The 26,501-nt window shown below is 33.7% G+C and overlaps 1 protein-coding gene across 24 annotated transcripts in view; it reads right to left on the bottom strand.

Moving 5' to 3' along the window:
- Positions 1-26,501, bottom strand: part of ADGRL2 (adhesion G protein-coupled receptor L2) — a gene marked incomplete at both ends in the record, with an annotated part of 146,666 nt that overhangs the window by 34,990 nt on the left and 85,175 nt on the right. For 12 of the 24 annotated variants that reach the window (XM_079697724.1, XM_079697734.1, XM_079697735.1 and 9 more), the window contains 6 exons: positions 230-413; positions 4,049-4,234; positions 5,077-5,180; positions 5,734-6,024; positions 12,466-13,266; positions 19,302-19,411. In XM_079697724.1, the coding sequence (XP_079553850.1) occupies positions 230-413; positions 4,049-4,234; positions 5,077-5,180; positions 5,734-6,024; positions 12,466-13,266; positions 19,302-19,411 (1,676 nt within the window). Of the gene's footprint in view, positions 1-229; positions 414-3,198; positions 3,238-4,048; positions 4,235-5,076; positions 5,181-5,733; positions 6,025-12,465; positions 13,267-19,286; positions 19,412-26,501 lie in introns of all 24 variants that reach the window. The other 12 variants (XM_079697713.1, XM_079697731.1, XM_079697730.1 and 9 more) reach the window with 3 other exon arrangements.

Below are 26,501 nucleotides of genomic sequence, written 5' to 3'. Positions count from 1 at the left end.
ATTTTTCAGTTGGAAAAAAACACCAACTTTTAAAAGACATAGGATAGATTTTGGCTTTTGCATTAATTTTATGAGTGTGATCAATAATATCTCTTATTAAGGGACAAAAATAATTGGACAAAATAGAAGTTCGGCATTGGGAAATAACTCAAAAGACTCAATGGAAGCATTATTCTCTTAAACATCTATCTTCTAAATCAAAATTAAACCTGACAATAGATTCACTCACCAATATTTTCTGTGGGCATTGAGACCCTGGTTGGTTCTACGAGATTGTCAGCCAGGACAAAAGCTCCTTCTTCCAATGTATCCAGTAGCATTGTTGCAGTATGCGCTTGTTCAGAAGAATTCATGTGTTTCCATGATTCCAAAGCTTCAGGTCTCAGAAGGTTGTCCACTGTGTCAACAATTGCCTGCATCCATTAGAAAACTATCATTAGTTCTGACTGCTTCTAGTACCAAGGTGATTTTCAATCACTGACTAGTGACAATTGTAATATTTATCTGTCATGATGATTTACTCTTATGGAAGAACACCTGGACAACATGTATCTGGCCAACTTGATGTCTGACCCTTTCAAAATAGAACTAGCTGAAGATCAGTAGACTACTATATGATTATAAAGACTAAGTGTAAAGAGATGACTCGTTTCTGTTTATCTAATCATATTTCAATTGTTGAAAAGAAATAAAACCAGTGTCAGCTCTTAACCTGAGGTATTACCCCTACATGCATGGTCACTCCTACATATAACCTCAAGACTTAAATGTTCTAAATAGAAAACTCTGGTGTCTCTAGAGTAGCCTAATATCTATGCCTGAAAATTAAACCATATTGTTTTTTGGAACCTGAACTAAAATAATAACCAATATTGTGCCTTATAACATTGTCTAGTTATTATCATTGGGAAAAAAAACAAGGTGATTTCAAAGTGTATAAATTATCTGTGAACATTTTCACTCTTCCAATTGCCTGGTCAGCTAAAAAACACTTGAGAGTATACCTTAATTCATAAACAATCATCTGTTTTTAAGGAGATCAAGAGAACAGTCAAAATATTTAAAACCTATACTAATAATTTAAGAAAACAGAAAGGCAAAGTAAAGTCTTAATGAATACCCAAGTTATAAATATTCATATGTGTAGGTTTAGTTTATTACCATGTAAAACAACATTAAATAAAAATGTAACCCGGTCAGTTAAGCAATTGAAGGCAGGCTTTTGTACTGATACTTACTGTAGCTGTACACTGACTATTGCTTGGATAGCTGAAATCACTGAGTTTATTTACTCTTTCCCATTTACCTAGCCATAATGTGTCATTAAGCCCAAATATCAATTGTTTTTTGATCTATTGATAATCACTGAGAAAAAAAAAACACACTCTACAAATAACAAAAATTGCTGGTTTGAGGTACTATACTGAAATGAGCACGGGGAAAAGTTGTTTGAGGCTACTGTCAGAGTTAAGATTAATTAGCTTAGTCCATCTTAATATCCTTGTTCTGTCTGCCACGTGAGCCACCACGACCTTCCTGGCAGGTAGAAGATACTTGCAAGTGGCATTAAAGGCTTTTCTCTCTCTAATGCGAGATAGAATAGTCAAGATGCTCACACTGATACTGCTGCAGCCATTAACTAGAGTGGAACAGAAATTGGTCTGCTGAGGCCAGGTTCATTGGTCGCCAAGAAATACAGACTGGAGCCTCTAATCTAAGTTACAAATGAATCCTCTGTCACAAAGCAGGAACTCACTTCATTTGCATAGTGTAAGTCAGCTTCTGATTTGTAACTTAAGGAGTTTTATTAGTTTTATCTGAACACAGAAGCTCACTTGAGACATACTGAAAATGACACTGGTCAGAAATTAAGGTCATGCTGAAATTTACTACCTATACACATAACTCGCTGATGGCATGCTTTTATTAATTTGTAATGCTCCTTAGTTATTACCAGTTGTATTTTTCTAGTGGAATCAAAATGATCATTAGCCTAATCATATTCCTGAAGTAGTCTCCCTGCCAAAGAAAAACTATTCTATTCCCACTGAGATATATATCCTGGGCAACATACTAATTATTACATTTCACACATTAATACCTTAAAGGTGAGCTGAAAATTTCCATATAACAAATTCTATACACTTCAGTATGTATTTCTTTGCCCCCATTAAACAGGCTAATAAGGGACCTTCAAAATATTACCACCTAAAAACAGACTTTCCCACTGCCTTTTCTTGTAAAGTTCTCAGATGCAACAATGTCTATTACTCGTTAGTGAAATGCTGTTCTTTTTTTCTAGATCTTGCCAACTAAAACTGGTGAAGTCATATTTTTGAATAATCTCTATTCTATAAAACTTACAAAGTTCTTTTGTTTTGTTTTCATACATATACAGATCAGTTCTTCAAGGTTTGATTGACTAGGAACATGGTCCCCAGATGAGTAGGGTTAGAAAGTAACCATCCCCAGCAAAAGGAACTTCTTTATTATTTGGATCTACCACACAGAACTGGCTTGGCATAATTCCACTGTTAGCCTCACCATGTTTCCTATTTTACTTGGATATACCAGTGAGAAAAACTGGCTGCAGTGGACAAGGATTCTGAGCCAAACAGTGGCTTTCTGTTTCCATCATCTCGATAAAAACCAACATATAAGATATATCGAGAGCACTGTCACATTATTTATATTTTATTTCTAGTAACCCATCCCCATATCAACCTGATTCTAGAAATGACTCCAAAAAATTTCAAGACAAAGCCTATTTTATTTAAGAGTACACCACAGAGATAAGAAAGCAGTGACTTTTTCATGCACATACATTATGACTACACAGTCTTTGATATGATAAACTGCCAAGAATATATCATAGCTGTTTTACTCAAGTTGTTTTTCAATCCACAGAGATGACAACAGGAAATAATGAGACTTTATGATTACTTTCCAATTCAGAGGATATTTCATTAAAATTCTTGTATGTTTGGATGAATGGAAAAACAGCAAAAATTATAAAAATAAATTATTTGCTTATTCTGAGAGTAATATACCTGTGAAAAGCCAACATTTGTACAGCTGATATGGGGCACATTATATAATTATCAAAGACTGAAATACATTGGATCATGCAGCAAGATGATAAAGCGTAGCAGGTAGCTGAAGAAGGGAGAAAGCAGGGTGACAGCACAGGGGAGATACCTTAAGGTAAGCCCTGCATGTCTTCTCTCGTTTTTGGAGCTTTTTAGTAAAAGAAAAGAAAATCAGAGGTTAGATTTTTATCTGTTGAAAATTGAGGAAAGAAGAAATCCTCAAAAATTAGGCTGGTGGTCCTGAGCTCAGCATTTATTATGTACTGTAATCCTCTGGATTTTTGTGAGTCTATACTGATTGCCAAGATTGTGTATTCAGTTTTCAGCTGTATTTTACTAAATATGATAATCCAAAGTATCTTGATAAACCTAGAGACAAAGTATGTGATGAAAAGGAAGAAAAAAACCATAAAACCATTTCAGCCACAGATTTCAGATTCATATGAATTTCATATAAACACTTTATAGTATGGTTAAAATAACTATCAAACTTTTGTCAAGGTAGGAAAAATTAGTAGCACTAACACACTATACTCCTAGCAAAGGAAACTTGTCCTCTCAAAACCTACCACTGAAAACAGTATTTCAGTGGCTAACATTCCTATATGCATCACAATTTTCTTACAATCACAAGAGTTGACTGTATTAGTATATGAGTTGTATAACACAATCTCTCCTAGTGGGCCTTCCAAAGTGAGAGTACTGACCACAACCAGGCAGATGAAGTTTACCACCAACAAAAATCTCCCTCAGGTAATTAGCGTCATTTGGGGGGTGGGGATGGGTGTGCACGTTGCTCCTTTCCCAACTATAATTCTTTCTTGAGATATGAACCAAATTAGAAGTTCTGTTTCTATGCGTTTGTCAAGGGGGCCAAAAGTTAGGCAGTCAACTGCTGGAAGAAACCAGAGCAGCCATACAAAACATCTAATTGAAAATAGCAGAAAATTTCTACCTACCTTGTTATAACTCCGTCCAGCTGAATCCTTTTCACTAGGTTTCAGTTCCTGCAGTTGCGCATCAAGAATGTCCACCAACTGCTCCATCAACCTCACCGAAGAACTCACGTCCCCAGCAAACACTGGCCCTTTGGTATGTTTAGCCAGTTCATTGGCAAGGCTAGCAGCGTTTTCTCCACTTCTGATCTGAAATGACAGTTTATATTATCTCAGTAAGATTTCTTGTTCTGTTTGTGGCTTCTTGTTCTTTTCCCAAGTATCTTTGTTGTGGCGAGAAAAATATTTGCAAATATGTCAAAATCTGCAACTGAGACCAATAACTTTCTCTTCATTTCAGATGATTAAAGATTCTTAGATCCTCAAAAAAATATACTTAATCAGACATTTTAAAGAAACAAAAGGTAAAAAAATCAGAAATCCTTTAAAAAATTTGAGATAGTTCTCTCATTTCACTGCAACCATTTAAAACTGCTATTTTAAAATCTTACTTATTTATTCCAATGATCCAGAAATTTAAGTGAGAATGTAATCAATATAATACTGAGGGCTATTATCTACTGCTTGCATTTTAGAAAGGTAGATGGTGAAGGAGAAACTAAAATGTCACTGCATTACACTGTAATATTAAAGTTACTAATGCTTTTTAAAGTCATTTTTCTTATTCTATCATAATCATATGCAATATGAACATCTGCTTGCATTCTGTGGATTCAGTTGCAAATTAATGATATTTGATTTATTAGGCCAATACACTATTTGTCTTACAAACATCAAAAGAAACAGAACTAAATATGAATGAAATTAAGCAAGTATGTACTCATTAAAAAGCTTAACATAGAAAACAGCATGCCCTAAAACATATGTAACTTTGAATAAATAGTTTACAGACAAAGCTATGCATAATTTTTTACTTTTACACTGAACAAAGAGCAAGGAAGTTGGTTTTAACATACAAAGCTAAATTATTTATGTTAGAAGTTAAAGCCCTTAATCACCAATGTGTATCATATTAAAAGGTTCCAACCAACCTTCTGAGCCAGCTGATTTACCCAGTGTGAGGTACAGTTGCTAAGATCGGGGCCCCTAGGGTTCCATGTTCCAGTGGAAAGCATGCAGAGATACGAGGCAGTTCCTACAACAGATGTAGAAAGCAACAGTGAAATTGAAACCATTTTTTCTGCATGCATTCGGGAAATCAGCTATGATGATCCTACTCCGTGTGTTAAATTTTGAATAAACATTAATGGAAGTAGTTGACAATAACTGATGAAAAGTAGGGTATAATGAAGACTATAAACAGTAAATATAAAGTCAGCACAGAAATATCAGACATTTACAGCAAACAAACAAAAAGCCCTTGATTTTCTTGGGACTCGTCCAAAATGATACATTGCAATGAGAAAGACAGCTGTAAGGAAGCCTCACTAGAGAATCCATGGGCAAAAATCTCAGGCTTGACCTAGATCTTTAAGAGGGAGAGGTAATTCAGTGCCTGACCTTAAATGACTTTTACAGTTTAAAAACCTTTAAGTTGTCTACATGTGCTATATTACCAAAGTAACAAAAACAACAATGAAGTTAGCTATTGTAAATATCTCTTTCCTCAAATAAAATCACTTCTGTGTAATTCAGAACCTACTTAAAATAAGTTTTAAAATGTATATATAGTATTTGACAGGAAATACCTCTCGTTCCCTTGGGACATGGTCGTTCAACCATCATTCCCCTTTGTGTCTGAGGCCACCTTATCCCCCTTGCGTCTAATGCTTCACAGAATCTCTCTGGCAGGGGAAAAATATTTGTTACAGGAGGAATTTTGGTTGTAGAAACTGCTGGAGGTGGTTTTGTCCCTTTGCTTCCTTCCTGAGATCCAGCTACAGTTGTGCTCATGGGGCCTTTCTGTGAAGCGCTTGTGGTTGATACTGTGGTTTTGAACATCTCAGCTGAAGAAGTTACTGTCACAGCTGTGGTAGGCACTAGGAAAAAAGATGAGTATGTTAATCTCAAACACACACTCGCATTCATGTGAACGTATACACACACACACACACACACACACACACACACACACACACACACACACAACCCCTACCCATCCAACTACCCCAGCACCAACAAAATGAGAAATTAATGAGAATATTCGTAGGGTGGGAGGAAGAATAAATCTCTTCATTTATTCCAATTTATTCATATTGTTGGCTAAGCGATGGCAGTTTAGGATTTACCATAGATTTTGCTCTATGACTCTAATTGTGCTAGGCTTACTTCTCAATGAAATATTTGATAATAAAGTTTATGTACAATTTCATCATATATCATGTAACAGAAAATGAAGGACAGTTTCATACAGAAAATTTCAATGTACATATCAAATACATAATTTAGAAAAATCCGTTTCTTATATAAATTCATACTCTGAAACAATAAAATTCAAAGTATCAACAAAAGTCCAACCATTACATATAATTAGGACAACAGAAAATTTCAAGTCACCCACTCTGCATCTTGCAAGAAAACAAATACTGTAACATCTTTCCACCCAGCAGCCATTCTTGCTTGAGAGATTTTTGAGCATGCCTGATTAGATCCAAACAGAAGATAAGCTGGGCATGCTTGCACTGTTTTCAGTAAGGAAACATCTGAGGCTTCCACATTTTTACTTTTGAAAACACAGGTATGAAAAGGAAACTAGTTCTGGCCAGAGGTTACAATGCAATCTCAAATCAAGATAACGGGTTCGATCAAATAATGCCTAATTTGAAAACAACCCTACATATCCTACTGACCCTTAACAGAGAGTATAAAAAGATTTAAAAATATAAAAGTGGATTTAAGAGTAGACATTTTAAAAGAAAAAAATTTTAAGGTTATTTTGGACTTCCAACATTACTTTTTTTTTTTTGCGGTACGCGGGCCTCTCACTGCTGTGGCCTCTCCCGTTGCGGAGCACAGGCTCCAGACGCGCAGGCTCAGCGGCCATGGCTCACGGGCCCAGCCGCTCCGCGGCACGTGGGATCCTCCTGGACCGGGGCACGAACCCGCGTCCCCTGAATTGGCAGGCGGACTCTCAACCACTTGCGCCACCAGGGAAGCCCCCAACATTACTTTTAAACTGTTAAATCCACTAGGTTAAAATAATAATGGAGCTTAATGTTTCCTTCATTAATTAACACTTAATTAATTTAAAAAAACAAAAATTCTGTCAGTAAAACTTTAATGGCATCATTTAAAATGTATTAGGTGATCACACTATAGTTTTATCAACATTTAGATTACTGGCTCTTAAGACCTTATAAATATGATGCCTTAAATTTAAATTGAGTAGAGCAAACTAAAAATAACTCTTTTTTAAAATAATCTTATAAAACATTAACTTACTTTATGGCTTTTCTATACTAAGAAACAAACTAGAACATTAAAACTCCTTGGAAAACAAATTCATATTATCACTGATAATATTAAGCTCTGGTCCATAAATAGTTTACATAATTCTGACTCTATGACAGAGTATGCTAAGTTTATCAGAAAAAGTAGTGTGCACTTGTTTCTAGTTCTTTAGTAGTGAGAAATTTGTTATCAATAAGTGCAAGACACATTTTTTAAACCCTTTTTTCATTCTATCACAAGAGAAACTTCTTAAGCAATGTTTTATTTCCAGGGCATCAGTTACTGACCATATGAGAGAAGCCTGTGTACATTAGCCAAGCATCATGCCTAGCCAGCTGCGGCAGAAACCTATTCAAACCTGTTTATCTTTTTCTGTAAAGCGCTTCCCTGACATCCTGTTAAACCTCGTAATTTTCTTTTGATTACAATGCAGCCAGGCTTTCAGTGCTTTCTCAATTAACATTTGTCAAAAGCATCACAATCTTTTGCAGAAGTGTCAAGTGAATGCTGCTGAATGAAATCTAAAAGCCGGGGGCAGGGGGATTCGGAACAAAGAGAAAAGGGCAGAGCAAAATGGTTTAGTGCTACACCTGATGTATCCCTTGACACTGTGCTAATTAGTACATATTTAATGACTGACATATGTATTAACAATACTACAATTAGTGATCTGTTTGCTGAACATCAGTAAAGATAAGTGAGTGAAGGTAGGCAAAAATGACTTTTATTAAATGCACAAAATTTCATGCAACATTCTATACCCTATTTGCATGTGTCACTGATAATAAATTTTCATACCTTTTTACCTTTTGTTCATCAAAAGAAGTTTAAAGGGAAGCAACACATTCTTCAAAGGTAAATCAATGAAATATTGGGGTATCATGAAAATAAACATGAACATCAACTTTAAGTGGCAAAATGAAACCCTTTAGGACAACTATAAGATTTTGCAAGGCCAAAGTTTAACAACTTCAAGGAAAGCATTTTTTTTCTAATGTTGAAGCTAGAAATGAAGAGGTATTTCTAAAAATTAATATTTATTTCCTTAGGTGAAGACAGGTCGCAACAGGGCACCCCATGATGATAAAAGCTTACACTTATTCAGCATTTATGTACCAAATGCTATGCTAATCACCATTCATGGATCATCAGATCATCTTATTTAATCCTTACTACAACCCCATGAAGTAGGCACTATGATTATCTTCCTTTTACAAAAGAGAAGACTGAGCCATGGAGGAGGTTAAGCAATTTGTTCAGGTTCACTTGTCCATACTCTTAAATGTTATGATCTTACTTTTCTAGGTAAAAGATTTTCAGAGACTCTGGGAAAGTAGGGCACCCTACAAAGCAATTTGCCCTTATTTTGGAGCATTTAACTGACACTGTGTTCTGCATAAATCTTTAAAAGAAGAAAAAATGTGGGAACATAAGATACTGAAGCAATAAAAAGTTTCATAAGGAACCGTATGTGGCAAAAGGCTCAAAACTCAAGAATATCCTATAAATGGTAACAGAAAACATGGCAACTCACAATAGACTTATATCATAAATCTAAACCCTACTTTACAGAGCCTGTCCCAGAGTTATCAGGTGCCATATCAAACACACAGATTAAATGACTTAACATTCTACCTACCATTTATTATTTGAGTACAGAGACGTAGAAACGGTGCCAATAATGCTAATAAACATATTTAATAGGTACCCATGAAAATTTCAACAAACACATACAGAATGGTTCAATTTACTATGACAGTATTTACTAAGAACTTGCTAATTATCACCAGCTTTTTCCTGTGTGAAAAGATTTGAAGGACAATATGGGTGGTTACTTCCCTCTTCCAAGTCCCCAAACTCACCCATTATTCACTGAATGAATTCCAGTTAGAGTGAGTCTGTAGCCTGGTAAGGCAAAACTGCAGATTTATTAAATTTACCCTTATTCGATGTCTAAAAACACTGATCATCTTTTAATTAGCATCCATTATCAGTGGGAAGATGTTTTAAGAAATATGTATTCTATGCTAAACACTTCCTAAGTAATAGACCTAAATGGCTCTCTTGATAAAAAATTTCCTTCATGTTGTTTAAGTGTCATACTTCATTATTACTCTAAGACAGATATTCAGAAACTGTCAAAACTCAAGACACAATATTTTTCGATAATGTTTGGGATAGCAAATCTGAAGACAGATTAAGTAAATATATAAATCAATTCAGATTAAGACATAGAAAAGAGTTAATATATGACTGAAATGGGATTTTTCTAAGCCCATTTTATAGAGAAAGAAAGTAAAAGGGGAAAAACAGACCTAGTTCAAGGAAATGGAGCAAATTAACTATGCCGAGATCACAAAAAGCTAAAAATTTAAAGAAAAAAAGAAAGATGTATTTGAAAACATTATCAAGGCCAAGCAATAATATACTTGTGCTGTTAGGAATGAAAGGCTTGGATTTATAAATGGGGAAAAGTATTGAAGCTAATACAGTGTGAAACAGTCCACAATGAAAAATTATCTGTTTTACAGCACAATGTACACTTCAGCTATATACATGGTAGCAAAGCTAGTACATAAGACTTGCTGACAGTGGCTTACTGGTTTGACCTAAATGTATGAGCCACAATAGTTCTGCAATGCCCCATCTACATGCAGTTAGATAACAGCACATATCTTAGATGAGCGAGGCAGGAGTCTCTCTAAAAGCATTTGAAGATAAATTATAAAGAGCACGTGAATAAGAGAATACAATTCAAACATCAGCAAGAAATTTAGGTCAGATAAAACTTTTTACCACTAAGGGTTTAATAAGGGGTCAATACGAATTTTCACTTTCTGAGAATGTTTAAGAATGGTTAACTATTTTGGATAACACAACACAGCTGTAGGAATGCATTTACCACATATGGCTAAGTTTCTCATTTTTGAAGCTGGTAACTGCTTTTTCCAAAAAGCATCCAAATTATCAAAGATTCTTTCATCTGAAATGGATCAAGTTATTTACTAGAACATAAGCCACATGTGGAAAAATGACATTATTACTCATCTTGTATTTTATGAAGTACTCTGTGACAAGCAGGGAGGCAATGATTCCTTGTTGAGCTGAATCTGTACTCAACTTTAGGTGCTGCCTGATTATGAATTTACATTTTTAAAATTTATTTTCTGGGCTTCCCTGGTGGCGCAGGGGTTGAGAGTCCGCCTGCCGATGCAGGGGACACGGGTTCGTGTCCCGGTCCGGGAAGATCCCCCACATGCCGCGGAGCGGCTGGGCCCATGAGCCATGGCTGCTGAGCCTGCACGTCCGGAGCCTGTGCTCCATAACGGGAGAGGCCACAACAGTGAGAGGCTCGCGTACCGCAAAAAAAAAAAAAAAAAAAAAAAAAAAAAAAAAAAAAAATTTTCTTTTTTTTTCTAATGGAGGGAAAGAGATTTACTGCTACCCAAGATAAATTTAACAGCTATGAGGGTAATACAGGTTACAAAAATGATTAACACATGTACCTCCATAGTGTCAAATTTTTTCGATTACTGACCTTTTGCCTTTTACAAACCTATAGAATAAAGGAGAAGCATAGTACTAGCATTTAGAAAAACAACTGAGATATAGGAACCATCCCAAATTGCTAGCCTCAAGAGAAAAAAGATAGAGAAAAAAGATAGTATAAGACTATCAACAAAGATTTTTATGTCCTAACAGATTTCATTGTTGGAAGTTTAACAATGGGACATTGCTACAATTTTAACCCAACAAATTCTAGACATACATGAATTAGAGAAAAAGGGGGCTTATACTGAGTCATATGTCATTATTGCCCTTATGTTAAGAAGAAAAATCACATATTTTTGTATTCTATAACTCAAATTAGAAATTCAGTTACAAGAGGCTTCTGCTTTTGAGGTCCTAACCCTATGACAATATTTAGAACTTAGTAACATTATACCCTAAACTATGTGTGGGTATATGTAATTGTGTTTAAGTGTGTGAATGTATACTGCTTTAACAGAAGAAAAAGATATTAATTTATGTTCCACCTTGTTGAAGAGATTGATTTAGTCACTTCAAAGAACATTCTGGCTCCTACAATTTTGAAGTAACTCAATAATATGAAAATTCTAATTAACTCAGAAAATTGAAATAATTCGGATCTTTAAAACACAAATACTATTGCTCAAATAGAAAAGACATAATAAGTGCAAGCTCTATAATAATATATTAAGAGGTCATTCTTCTATCATGAGTATGAGGTAATCTTGTTTTAATGAAATATTCAAAACTTCATTTACCCTCAAAAATTGTTCACTGCAGAACTGAATTAACTTGCTAAACTAAAATATATTTCCAAAGATTTATAAAGTAATGATCCTCCATAAAGATACCTAAAGAGAACACAAATTAAAAAATGCTAGCGGATTTGTCTTCATAAATCAACACTTGGGATCATTCAGTGCTTAGTCCATGTGTAACAGTTAAAGTCACAGAAATACTGACCTAAAACAGTCACAAATTTATTGGGAAATAAAAATGTGTTATTTCACACAATGATCTAGTAAGATGTTGGATGACTCCTTCTCCTACCCAGAGAGCAGAGGCCAAAACTTCAGAATACTTATGCCTGGCATTGTACGTCAAGCCTAGCAATTCTCCTGGGACTTCCTAACAAAAATTTCCTCTAACCACTGGCGCCAAGAAGTTAAAATGTCTGCACATAGATTATAATCAATTCAGAAGTCAGGTAGAAAAAACACACAAAGCTAACAGGTTTGTAGTTGGCATTACATTTTTAGCAATGAAAATCTAAACTGACCAAGGATGCTACAACTTTTTGAAACCAACATTTAAACGAAGAAATTCAGGAAAAGAAAATGGTAAAGTGTACACAGTATGTGACAATTTGAAATGCCACAATATTATCATTTGCCCTTGAACTATGAAAAGGGAAAGAAAATAAATAGGAAAAAAATTAAGAAGTCTTAAAAATAAACTGTTCATAAAAGATATAAGCATTAGCAAGCAAACATTCTTACCTTGGGCAGGATCAGGTGGACCAAACTCCAGAGAATATCGTAAAATGAAGTTATTGTTCCACACGTAGAGTTGGTTATCTCTTGGATTGTAATCCACTGCAGCAATATACTGATACTGGTTGGGGAAGGGAACATCTACATATTCTCCTCGGTTTAATCGGGTATTGTAAATATAATCAATTGCATTCTTGCCTGTTTCACTCTCATTGTCTTGATAAACTGACCTGACCACATAAAGGACTCCACAGATCATAAAAGCATTTGATGCAGCTCGCTTGTCATACACAGTTTCCCACGTTGCTTCAAAGCGAAGAGTGTATGGATTCAGTTGGCTAATAACTATCATTCCATTGTTCTGTTCAGTGGCATAAATGACCCATAAGCCATTTTCATCAACTGCTAGGTCAATATCAGTTTTTCCTCCCCATCTATATGGTGAGGTATCATGATAGTTAGCATAGTTAATTATGGCCTCTCCACTCTTAATTCTAGTCCTCAAGTCAAATTTCACAATATTCCTTGTTCTTTCTTTGTTAAAGAAGACAGCACCATCATATACCACAAATCCAGTACCATCTACTCGATTTGGAAGTTTGTATGTTGTTGTTTGGCGACTGTTTTGGAAATCTTCTAAAGAAGCATATTCTATTAAAGTATCAGTACGATATGGAGTCCAGGGCATGAAATAAATTTTATCTGCAGCCTGAAGAGGGTCCTTGCACCAAGCACCTGCCTTTTGTTCAGCTTCATATATACATGGTGAATCCACAATGGCTTTCAAGGTCCCAGGGCACACAAAAACTAACAGTCACAGAGAAAAAACAAGAATTAAGCAAAGTTAAAAGACTATACAGGCAAACGCAAGTTTTAATGATCATAGATCAAAAGAGAAAAATTCACTCTATTAGCATTCAATTTTACCAGAAATTATATTTAATACAAGTACTACCTTTCTTTCCTCAAGTTACCATAATTGATGTACCAGCATACAAAGCGGCTGGGGTTTATTTTCACAAATACAAACGTAAGTTTAAGATCATTCATGATTGAGCTAACAATTTACATTTTTGCTATGTGTTTTTATCTTATAATTTGGTAATTTATGCTTTAAAACTCTGAGCTTTGTACATAAGGGTGAACAAAGTACTTTTAGACCAAACTTTGTACCCTCCCTTCCTTAGCCCACTTATAAGCTCCCAAAAGCAGAACACCAAAATTAAGCAAATAAAACAAACCCAGTGTGAAGGCTTATTTAGAACGTCTATGGAACTTAGACTGAAAACAGAAGTGCTTCAATTGAAGGAACATAAATATTCGGAAAATGCAATTAGAAGCAGAGAAAAGTAAATACGAGGAAAGGAGTGATGAAACGACCAGGAGACCCTGTAACCATGGCATGCTATGGAGAGGGTTCTGGAAGCCAGGCAAGATGACACTTTAATAATAAAATATCCAAGGGTATCAGAGAAAGAGATAAAGAGTGAAAAGAAACAGAGAAAGGACAGCTCCCCCTCGCCGACTTCAGAAATTTTACCCCATCACAATATTTAGCGGTCATATAATTTCACTGTAAACAGTCGACTTCTTTATGAGGTGCATTTATGAGATCCTGCTGATTATATATTAATGTCAGGAGTGTTGTAGGGGAAGGGAAGGGAGAAGGTAACATCCATAAGGCACATAACAGGGAGCTGGGGTTCAAACTGTACACGTTATTTACCTTTTTGCTCCACTTCTATTTTAAGCATTGGAAGAAAAAAAAAGTGCAAGGAAAAAAGAAAAAAGATTAAAATAAATTGACAGTCTAAGACTGAATTCGTAATAGATGCTAAATATAAGAAGAATAAGAGCTGCACTACTTTGGATAAAGAGAAACACAACAGGAAAACCTAGCAGGAGAAAAGATACTAAAGTTACATAAAAGAACATGGATCAATCATTTTAGAAGATTAAGGAGGCAATACAAATACGTTGGCATGTTGCTTCACTTAGTGTACCTGAATAAATAATGAAACTCTTCACTAATGCATGGTGTACATACTCTTGCCTTTCCCAAGTCACTCAGCATTCTTATCAAGTTTTACTTTAAATAGGTAGGCTATAGACACAAATGCATGCATAGGTGTATCATCCCCATTTATCTTATCATGCGAACTCATTATTAAGCGGACTAAAATTAGGTAAGCATAACAACAGGAAAATATATTTATAAACATGGCAACTCAATTTTGAAGCTCAGGTCAAAGCTAATGAATACTGATATTGTTACATTTTTCAAAAATACTTATGTAAGAAGAAATATATAATTATGAATCTCAGCACGTTTCAATTTTTTTCTATTAAATTTTCTGTTTCTAGAAAAATCTATCTTAACTATAAAAAATCTGCCTCCTTTTCAGGAATATACAAGCCTCCCCCTTTACCCCAATAGTTATTTTGAAGGGTAGGCTAAGGTAGTACCTTTCTTCCCCACTAATAATTAGTAAATTTACTTATTTACATTTATATATACTTTATATTATAAAATTCTTATTAAATTCTCTATATCTCAAACTTGTAATACAAAGTCTATTAAAAAAAAGTAAGCAAAATACATACAAGGAAAAAGCAAGCACAGTAGGCAAGGAGAAAAAAGGAAGAAAGAATTATGGTTAGCTTATTATGACATTGTCTACCATCATCAATTTACACAAAAGCAAGCTAGCATGCAACAACAATCATACCAAGCATTCAAAGCAGATACCTTGATTCCACAGACCCCATAAAAGGTAAATGCTTTCATAAAACAAACCTGATTAGTAGAGTTATAGGAGAAAAAATTCCTCCCTCCAAGAAGTTTAAAGAAATGGATTATGCAGTTAGGAAGTATGCTATATAAGATTCTTGCTGGTAAATAGTATTCTAATAATTACAAACCATAAAATACTATTTTAGATTTTGTATGTAGGTTTTGAAGTATGTTGCCTGAATTTCATAAAGAGACCAGATTAATGTCTGTGATTCTCCCTCTTCCCGTATTAAAATGCATTAGGGTGTGCTAATACTGTATCTCCAAACTGACTACTCAAAGATACTGTAGTTGCACATTTCATTAAGATGGCTTAGCTTGATTAATTTTTAAAAATTATGATAATTCATCAAGATTAAATGCTGACCTCCTGAAATACCTTAGGGAGAAACATATCACACAAATATTTTTGCCATAGGAAACCTTCCACATTAAGACACCACCTCCCCCGTCCAACTTGGTCTATTTAACCATTTTCAGGAAACATACTTGCTCTATTAATGCGTAAACCTGACTACATCCAGTAAAAAGGAAATTCAGTGTTATTGACGTGGAACAATTCTTTTTTATAAACCACTGGTCCTAAAATTACTGCTCAGTGAAGAGCAATATTATACCTGCTTAGAATCAATAAAGGAAGGGCATGGTGGGAAAATGAGGATAAAATAAATCATTAGTGTTGAGTCTGCTCAGACTATCTTTATATACAGCTAGATTCTTTATTTTTAGAAAAGGATGATTATACTGAAATACATCAATTAAATGCAAAGATGGGAATAATACATTTTAAAATATGTTACGCATTTAAAACAGAACTTAAAACAAGTTCAATAAAGGATGTAGAAAATATATTTTGTTTTCCATTAATTGAAAATGGCTGGGTTTTATTATTTAATACATTAAAATGACAGGGCAGTTACTGAGCAAAATATTAAATAGGGATGACTTCATTCAAGATTTAACTTTTATATTTATATTAAAGAAAATAAAATGGATATATATTGTATATAATTTATAATTCTAATGAAAACTGAGAAGTAACATACAAATGTAAAAGTAAAAAAAAATTAAATAAAACTTTTGATTGATGAAGTGCATAAAATGTGGATATTCAAAACAAAAGACCTTACATCATGATTTTTATGACAACCCAAAGGATATATATTTGTCAAATCAGCCAAAATTCTCTCAACCGAGAAAAATATAAAAATACAATAAAATTAATGAAATTAGCATTCTTCATCACAAATATATATTGCAACTTGTCTTAAGAGACTGTATGAATTAATTCATAACAATACATTTATTATGCTATAGAACAAACATAAATACGTGACCCACTAACATCAGTGGAGGACACGGGTATTCAAGACAAGAAATCTACCCAAACAAACTAAAGTCTACATACTCTGTATCTGCAGTGACACACTATTTCATTTTGAATAATCTTATGCTTATTCATTAATAATGATTCAATGAATAGTAAAAGTTTTTTTTTCTCATAAAATAAAACTTAGCTGAATTTATGGTATAACTTTAATAACTTAATGATAATTTGAGATAAGAGGGTACAAAAATTAAAAACAAATCGCACCTGTAGGATACGGAAACTCTGATGATTACTCTCCTTTATCCTACAAGATCCTTATGGCTTCTTTTAAACACACATTTATTCACTTACTAATCAAATATATGTGCCTGTCTATAAACATACAAAGTTAAAAAATAACAGCATTTATAATGGACTCTGTTGAGTAAACGTATAAAATTTTCAGAGATCATGGAAAATTTCTAATTTTTTTTTTAATTAAGTGGAAACAGTTTGGGATGGATATGCTCCTGAAGAATTTGCTCTGGATAGAAACTGGCACAATGCCAGGTGGTAACAGACACATAATAAATGTTATCTGACAGTGACAGTTTTTATCAATTAAGTGTAAAAGGAGTATGCAAACACTACAAAATACCAAAATACTATTAAAACAAGGGAAAAGTGAAAGCTAGACGCTTAAAATAAAAACAAGAGATGGTTATAAAGGACAGAAGCATAAAGAAACAAAAGGAGAGGATAATGGGGAAAAGAGATTAAGAAGATACACAGTCCTAAATAAGATCAGAACAATCTAAAAAATCCTTTGCATGAATTTTAATATTAGTGAACATCATGCAATTTATAGTGTGTCACTACTGAACAGTATATAGGAATTGTAATTACTTCTACTCTTTAGCAAGGAGTAGTTTAAAAAAGCCATAGACTTATTTCTGTCTTGTGCAAACATCTAGAAAGGTAACAGCAAATTAATTACTGGGGGTTTTTTTTAAGGACAAAAACTAAAAAGAACAAATACTTCTCTGAGTATTGCTATTTGCAAGTTTATTACACAGTGTACATTACTTCTGGAGAACTGAAAAAGTAAATTTTGAAAGTTAGATGTTCCAGAAGATATCCACATTTTCCTTTCTTAAACAGCGCAAGAAATAACTTAAAAGTCTGAAAATAATATTTTCTTAACACTGTTCTTGATCTATGGACTAGATTACAGGAACTGGCTCCAGAAAGACATAATTCTTGGCAGCTCTGACTGATTCCACTGTTTGGGAATGGATGCTGTATTCCTTTTCTAATTTGAGGACAGAAACCATACTAAATTCAACTGCAAGTGACTTTATGGAACAAAACTTTGGTTAGCTCAAAAGAATACAATGTTCCTCCAGTGGCAAAGGAGAATGATTATGTAAGCCACCAACACTACACAAAGGAGAAACGATATAAAGATCAGTGCACTCAGTAGGCTTCCAATCCTTCAAATGGTATAGAAAATACTGAAAACATAAAAAGCCTCCATTTCACAGTAACACAACACAGAGCAGGGATGAAAAGATAATCTGTGTTTGGCCTTTAACTGATACCCCACAAAAAGCCAATTTATCAAAACTGCAGGCAGAGAAGACAGAGACGACAGTGCCTTCACAGGATGTGTAAGTATGTATTACAACCATACTGGGCATAGTATATCTATCTAAAATCAGCTCTTTGGTTTCAGAAATATTGATAGTTTGAACATATGAATCTATCAGAGCTAGTGATCTGGTTTTTGAGCTTCTGGAAAAAGCAACTTCATTATTAGTTTGAGTCCATCTTTTTTTAAGGAGGGAAGTCCTCTAAAGCAAATCATAAAATTGCTGCTAAAGAATTTTAAATTCAAATGCCTGTGAATTAAGGTGGCATGACATGTTTATCCAATTTAAGAAGTAAAGAAGTCAAGAACGAAACCAAATTACCTGATGAAAATTAAGTAATATACTTAATCTTTTTAATTGTCTAAAATGTTTTTTTCCTGTTGAAAATACAGAATCCAATTCATAAGTATGAATTCTGAGATTAGGAGGAAAACTACACAGAATTACAGAATTAGCTGAAGCCTACTTACGAAGTTTCCAACTGAATTTTAAATATTCCTCTAAAGGATAATAACTAAAAATGGATGTTGCAAATTAAAAATATGTGCAAGGCTTTGTTACGTTTGTTTTACTTAGCATTAAGATTTAGTCACTGAATCTGGTAAAGGAATAATCTCTTAAGGACAAGGGACAAAAAGGAAAGCACTTGCCTCAGTTACTGCAATGGTAGCTTTCACCAGGCATTAAAGTTACCACAACAGCAGGTAGCCATTCAAGTAGCTCACGATTAAAACCGAAGTCAATTTCTTCTTTAGAAAACTGTGAGCCAAACCAATTTGTCAGCAACTGGTATTGGGCAAAAGTACAGATTTCTATCTGCCCTATTGAATAGCTAATTCAAGTTTGTTTTCTGGAAAAACACTAGCCTTAAAAGCCAAACACTTAAGAACACAGACAGACACTTGGCCAGCATCACACTATGGCTTCCTTCCACATTTCATGAAACTAATTGGAGGCCCGAGTCTGTTAGTGCTCTGCATGCATAATAGTTTTGTAGGCCATAAACATATGCTTCTTTCACATGTGTCCTCTTTCAGCATCAACGAGGAATGCTGTAGAAAGTGAAAAATACAAGCTTCATACTTACTGTAAGGGACACATTCATATTGGACCTCAAGATATTTGTATGTTCCAGGACATGGATCAGGAAATACATCTGACCCAGTAACTACTATACACTGTGTTCGATTGTTGCACCTGGAAAACAAAACAAATCAAACTTGTGTAACAATAATGTATTTGTTTATTTTTACTAAAGAAATATAATAGAGAACTGAGCCATATTTTCTTCAAGCAACTAGTACCATAAATTAAAAAATTCAACTGATATTAGGTTGCTGTAAAGAGTTACAAAAGTCCTATTTTCTTTATGTTGTAATATTTCTGTATCATGGGTCACACTGAATTTTAACTGGAAATAAAAAGAAAATCACTAACAGTTCTCTCTTCTTTTAGTATACATTTTAATTGGAATTTTTGACATGTTCAACATGTACTAAAAAAAAGAAACTTACCTGAATACTCACCATATTTAAGAATTAAAATTGACTTTAAAATGGTACTGAACAAGAATGGAACTGAACAAAACAGAGTCATAAACTGAATAGCTTGAAACTAAATTTTGACAACATACTGAAACAAAGGAAGAGCCAGGTTTTAAGCTTATCCTCTAAATCCCGTTTTGTGTTAAGCGTTCTATTACAGGTACTTATACACTCTTGAATACCAGATACCAAGCTAATTGATCACACCTTCCGTGCTATGGCCTGCATAAATGACAGAATGAATTTAAAGCATTTAGCATAGTGTGTGGTACATAATACTGAGTGTCTAAGCATTGTGTTACACTTACTATTTTCATAGAGCAATATGCTTATACTATCAACATGATATGACTATGAATTAGGTTTTTCTAAATTAGTACTCCCTGAAATACAACACTAAAAAGAATGTCACTAACATGATGCCTAGAATGTCCTATTTATTCCTATTGCAAGTATTTTCTTATTTTTGTGTTGTCGTTAATTCATTGTCATTGAGATTATTAGAATTAAGCTAGAATTCCTGGCAAGATGATATTTATTTGAGTTCTATGAATTTGTCCAAATGATCCTGTTATAAGCTATATAAAGGCAAGAACCATTTCCTTTATATTTAACTTGATTACAACCCAATGGAATGTAATATTTTCAGGGTTATTATTGTATTTTCTGCTAGTATATAAATTAGGAAGACAAAGCAAGCAGAGTAAGAGCATTTTAACGAAATTTACTTGATAATTTGAATACCAGACATTCTATAGTACATTAAATAACTAGACTATAGCATGGCAAATAAAGAATGAAAAAGTAGCCCAGTTTTTAGCACAACTAATTCACGGAGGGTGGAAGGAGAACTGTGTTAGAGAGGGGTAGGTATGTAAGTCATGCACCTTAGAGCCACTTCAACTCAAACCAGGTTGATTCCTCCCTGTTGAGCAGCAAGACCTGAAAACTTCTACAGGACCAAACAGGTAAATTTTATAGGTCAAGGTATAATAAATGAACTTCAAATGGACATTTTAAATATTAAATAAATTATAACTAAAATTGTACAAATATTAAACTAATAACTTTTATCATAATCTGTAATACCTTATGCCATATTTTTTAAACATACCATATAAAATAATTTTCAAAAGCACAGATAATGTAAACAATGCAGTGTCACATTCTTATGCAACATCACGTTTTACTCCCCTTATTCAGTATTTCTCTTAAATGGGTTCAATCATTTATAAAAATTTGCCAATGGTTCTCCATTTAGTGTAAATGAATTATTTTAACATGAATAGTGGAACAAATTTTATATCCTAAAATTTTAAACAGCAAATGGATTTAAGATTTCTCAGCAGACCAACATCTATTGTTTGAACTAATGTTTTATTTTCTTCTTATATTTTACAGTAACAAGAGTTCATTGCTTCTTTTTAAAGTTTCTTGATCTCAGGAATTCTCAACTACTAACCTGGTCCCCATCAAAAATTATAACTTCCTTGCTTGTACTTATTCATACCTACAAAGATCGTCCCTTTATCTCACCCTCACACTTCTCAGAAACAAAGAAATCTAAACTCCTATGAGTTAGATATCCCTTTCATACACTCCTTCTATATATATTTTATAGCCACTAATGAAGCTCTGCCATGTTGTAAATGGTTTTAATATTTATTCAAAATGTATTCATGGTAGAAATCCCATAAAACAACAATTCCACTCATGAGTAAACTTTTCATATACTTCATCAGCCTTCCCTTCCCATTGGAGCCTCCCTCCCCACCAAACCAGGAACAGGTGAGAGAGAAAGGGGACTGTACTCAAGGTTGAAACAGATCAAGAGCACGAAGGACTTTGGACCAAGGTGAAGAAGGAAGTTGCTCAAAGCATTTGGAAATTTATATCGTTTTTTCAAAACTAAAGAACATATTGACGATTTTCCAGGTTTCTTCCCACTGTAAGATCAGATAAATATGACTTTAAAATGGGATTTGAAATGTCTTTTAGTCAATGTCACAGTATGTTGGCAGGAAGTATACAAGGGATAAGTAGTCCTGTTTTCATTATATTTTGTTTAAAAGAAGACAAACACCATAAAATGAAAAATAACTGCTCATATTTACTTTTTCTGAACTCTGCATTAGTCACCTGACCACAATTACAAGTTCAAATTAATGTCAAAAGCAATTATAATAATTTATGTCAACCATGTAATTTTTAAAATTTCTTTTAATAATCACATTGTACAGTGCATTCACTCTAAGACAGCAGAAAGTATTAATTTTAGGTCTGTGTGCTTAAGTAAAATTGAAGGTAAAGAAACTTAATGGAGTTCCTGCAAATACAATTATATAGATTTCTAGAATTCATGTCCTCTCAAGTGTCAAAAAGGTTCATTTTATATATCAGAAATGCAAAAAATTAATCTGGAGGAAAAAAAGGAATTTGGGTGCTAAAATAGTAAAGGGTCAGCAAGAAGAGGAACACAAAGGTATAAGAATATTAGATTTGCATACTAGTATCTTGATTCATGGATAAGAAAACCTAAAATTTTAGAGGACCAAATGATGGAAATTATTAAAAATACAGACTATGTAAATTCCTTTATGCAAGTAGCCTTAAGTTTCCAAATACATGAAAGTGTGAGGAAACTAGGGAAAAGGAAATACCCAATGTGAGCTGTTAGTACTAAGAAAAATCTGAAAATTCCTTAACCAATACACTGTTGGTTAAGGCTATAAAACTGTAAACTGCTATCATTCAAGATGATAGGGAAAGAGAAAGCAATTAGCCACAGAAGCAAAGTAAATTCCCACCAACTGCTCAGCTTCAAGTTTTCACTCTAATGAAAATAAAAAGTCACAACTAAGCCAAGACAGGAAAGGCATTCAGTTGTTTGCATTCTCAGCCCTAAGCGCAGCTCCCCTCATGAGTTTCTCTCTCTTCCTCCAGAAAAAAAGATTTATCAGCTAAGGTATGGTTACATTAACAATTAAAGTATCAGTATATTTTAGTAATACCATGTGGATTCATGATGTTAAAAATTTATACTTTTCCTAAATGTAAAAAATAAAAATTCAGTATAAATGAGAATAAGGCAGAAAAGGATAAATAGGGTTTTTTAAGTAGGTGGACCTTTAATTATGACTTGAAGGAAATGCAATTACTGTTCATTATAAAGAAACACTTCAACTTTTAAATAATTGATGTTATTTTATTTGGTGTTTGTAAGGCTGCACAGATGAGTGAGGATAGTTAAAGCACGGGTTCTCAAAATGTGGTCCTCAGGCCAGCAGCCCCAGCATCAACTGGGAACTTGTTAGAAATTCATTCTCAGGTCGCACCCAAGGCCAACAGCCTCAGAAACTCTGGAGGCTAGTACCCAGCAATCTGTGTTTTAACTAGCTCTGCTGATGATTCTGATTTATGAGGACCACTGGGTTAGAGACAGGTTTAGGTACTTTAGTAAAGAATAAATTATATGTGCGAACACATGCTTTTACTCTATGAAGCTTAATAAAATACAAGTGAAATAGAAAAGCATTTAGTGATGACTATGATTTATGCAGCAAGTACATAACACAGCTTACATTGTTAACATATCTTCTCTTGCTAATTTTAATCATAAGAATCAAGGGTTTTAGTTGCTCTAATGTTGAGCCAGCAGGCTAGTTATTTATAAATTCCTAACCTAAATAAGTACAATTTCTAAGTATATGTATACATCACATGTAAGCCCATTTTCAACAACAGAAGGAAAGTATAATCTTTTCCTAGCTAATGAAAATATCTAACACTAAACAAATCTGGAAATAAAATTTTGGCAATCTGTAAAAATATACTGTGTTCCCTAGAAGGAAGGTATATTAAAAATAACAAACCAAAACAAGATCCACTATAATTACTGCAAATTTTTCTACAGTCAACCTTTGACTTATTTATTCAACTACATTTTAATAAAGTGGCTCAACTATAGGAAAACATTATACTATACAATTGTTTTTAGAAAGAACTCAAGGGACATAAAGGCAACCCTTGCAAAAATTTACTTCTAAGCAATTTCTGGGATATAATGTATGATGTAATACCACCTACTAAGTTAATGTAAAACTACATACGCACTCAGTCTCAGATCTAAGCGTATGATCATTTTTAATATTCCAACCACATTTCCAAAAATTTCCAAGTTGGCATGTGTAGATAAAAGGCTAAACATTATTTTACATCATTGGTTTAAAAGCACTATTAAAAAAATCACCTATATGTTATTTCTATACATTATTTTAGGTTGCAACTTTCTCTCATATTAAATATTTCTTCCTCTAATTTTCTAATCTAAATATTGCCAAGAAAAATGTGTAATTGATAAAAATGCATTTTACAAATGTATATTATCATTAATTTACATACTAGTATATGGAAATTATGTATAAATTATCATGCACAGATTAAACAGCAGAATTTGAAGAAACATTATCTTCTTATTTAGGGGACAGTAGTGCTTCATCACTAATGAAATATGAATAATGCAAACAAACTATTAATATGCTGCTTTTCCTTCATCTTTTAAAACTGTAAATGAAAGAAGGAACAATGCATATGTTATTATAAGCTGAGAATAAGCTGTATGAAATCACCAGCACAGCATATCGTTTGACTCTGTTCAGAAGCAAAATTATTTGCTAACTGGGGAGATGAGTGTTTAAAAGCAGAGGCTTTAGAATAAAAAAGAATTGGGGTTTTAGTTCCAGCCCTGCTGCTTACTTCACTGTGAGTCCATAAGCAACATATTAAACCTTTCAACCTTAGCTTTCTCATCTGTAAACCATAACACCCTCTTTAGAAGTTTGTCGTTAAGGTTAAATAAGATAATGCAGGCAAACTCTCTGCACAATCCCTTAACAAATATGAATTACCAACAACAACAAAAACATCAGTAATAAGAGTATTACTCCTTTATATGAGATGGACATAGATTTGCAAATCTTAAAAGGGGCAGAACATCTTTTGTTCTTCTGGAGTATTCCCTGTATTCCCCATATGATTTCCTATGTACAGCTTTAAAAACAGGCTGAAGTATTCATGCAAATTTGTTTCCTTTCCGACTCTAATTTTGAATTGTACAATGCCCAACAAATTGCTTTTACTCTTCTTTTGATTATCTTACACTCATTATTACACTTTACCAAGTGCAAAGTATGGAGATGAGATTCCATGTGTAATCTATTGTGAGAGGTGTTTTAATCAATAGTCTTGTTCTGCTGATTAAGCAGGGGCTTCTGTTTTGGCAAGATAACATTAGTTTCTCCAGTCATGCTCCAAAAACCATTGGGAATCTTCAACAGATCATTAGATATGCTATAATAAAGCTTTGGTACATTCTTTTTTCTTCCTTAAATTACTTCTTCACTGTCCCATCTTTCCTCATCTCGGTGGCACTGCATTATTATTGCATCTCCCCTGAAACTTGCACTAGAGCTATGTCTCCAGGCCATAGGATGCCATTTTCAATTGAAGCTTCTGCTTGAAAATATAAATTAAGAAAATTTCATTATCTCCTGCCAGGGGCCATTATTCACCACAGTTCTAAGGAAGATTAAAAATGCAAAATCTACCAACTTGAACAAATGCTCCAGCATTCAACAGAAAAGCCTAGTATATCATGACAGAAACTAAAAATTAATGTTTGCTGGAATTTGGAGTCATCCTCTACAATTAGTCCAATTCTTTATTGAGAATGTCTGTTCAGTGAAGACTGCGTCAATAATTTCAGTCTCTTAGTGGCATCTGTTATTTTTTAAATTTAATTATAAAATACTAGCAATAACAGGTCTGTTTCTTTCCTGAGCTACCTTCTGTCTTAGTTAAAACTGCTTACTTTTTGGAGATGAAATAAATGTTTTCAAGGTACTAGGGAAACATGTAATGATATCCCTTTCCAAAATGCCAAATATAAACAGAACATTCACAGGGGTACTGTGGAAGTTTAAAACCACATCCACATGGGGAACTATATCTTCTAACTGAATAGAACATCTACAGTTGATGTTATAAACCCATTCTCTAACTAATGGACTAGAAACGATATTCATTCTTGAGCCTCAATTACCAAAAAAAAAAAAAATCATATGTCAATAAGTAAATTTTATTCTCTTCAAGTACACAAATTTTTTAAATTTAGAAACATTAGCACAGAGGGCAAAAAAGAAAAGGAAAATAAAGAAAAAAGGTCACTGTCAACCTATACATTTTTATTGGAGGTGACTATATGCCTGGCACACAACAGGAATTCAGCGGTTGTTTTTGAATGAATGAAATAACGATGAATGGTTAACCTGACTACTGCTGCTTGTAAATAAACAGTTATTAGAAAATAAATATCAGACGTCCAATTCTGCTTCAATCAGCTGTACCTGATTCTCAGATAATTCTGTCAATTTGGAAGCAGTTTTGTATCATGAAAGCCAATAATACAACACTAAGGAGACAGATCTATTTAAGGGGTGGAGGAAAAAGTACCCTTTAGCTTCCAAATAACTTTTTCATGCACTAACAATTCCAAATGACCAAGGAATGAATGCAGTACTCTAGGCACTAGAACCCCTGTCTTTTTTTAGTCCAAATTTACAATAAATTTTTATACACATAGTAGATTATCTTAAAACATGAATAGTTAAGTTCCTAAGTAAATTTGCTCAAACAAAGTAACCAAATAAACTGGAGGGATAAAAAGAAGTTATGCTCCAAGATAC

This window comes from Hyperoodon ampullatus (assembly GCF_949752795.1).
Source record: "Hyperoodon ampullatus genome assembly, chromosome: 2".
Taxonomy (NCBI): Eukaryota; Metazoa; Chordata; class Mammalia; order Artiodactyla; family Ziphiidae; genus Hyperoodon; species Hyperoodon ampullatus.
This window is presented reverse-complemented; position numbering and strand designations above follow the sequence as displayed.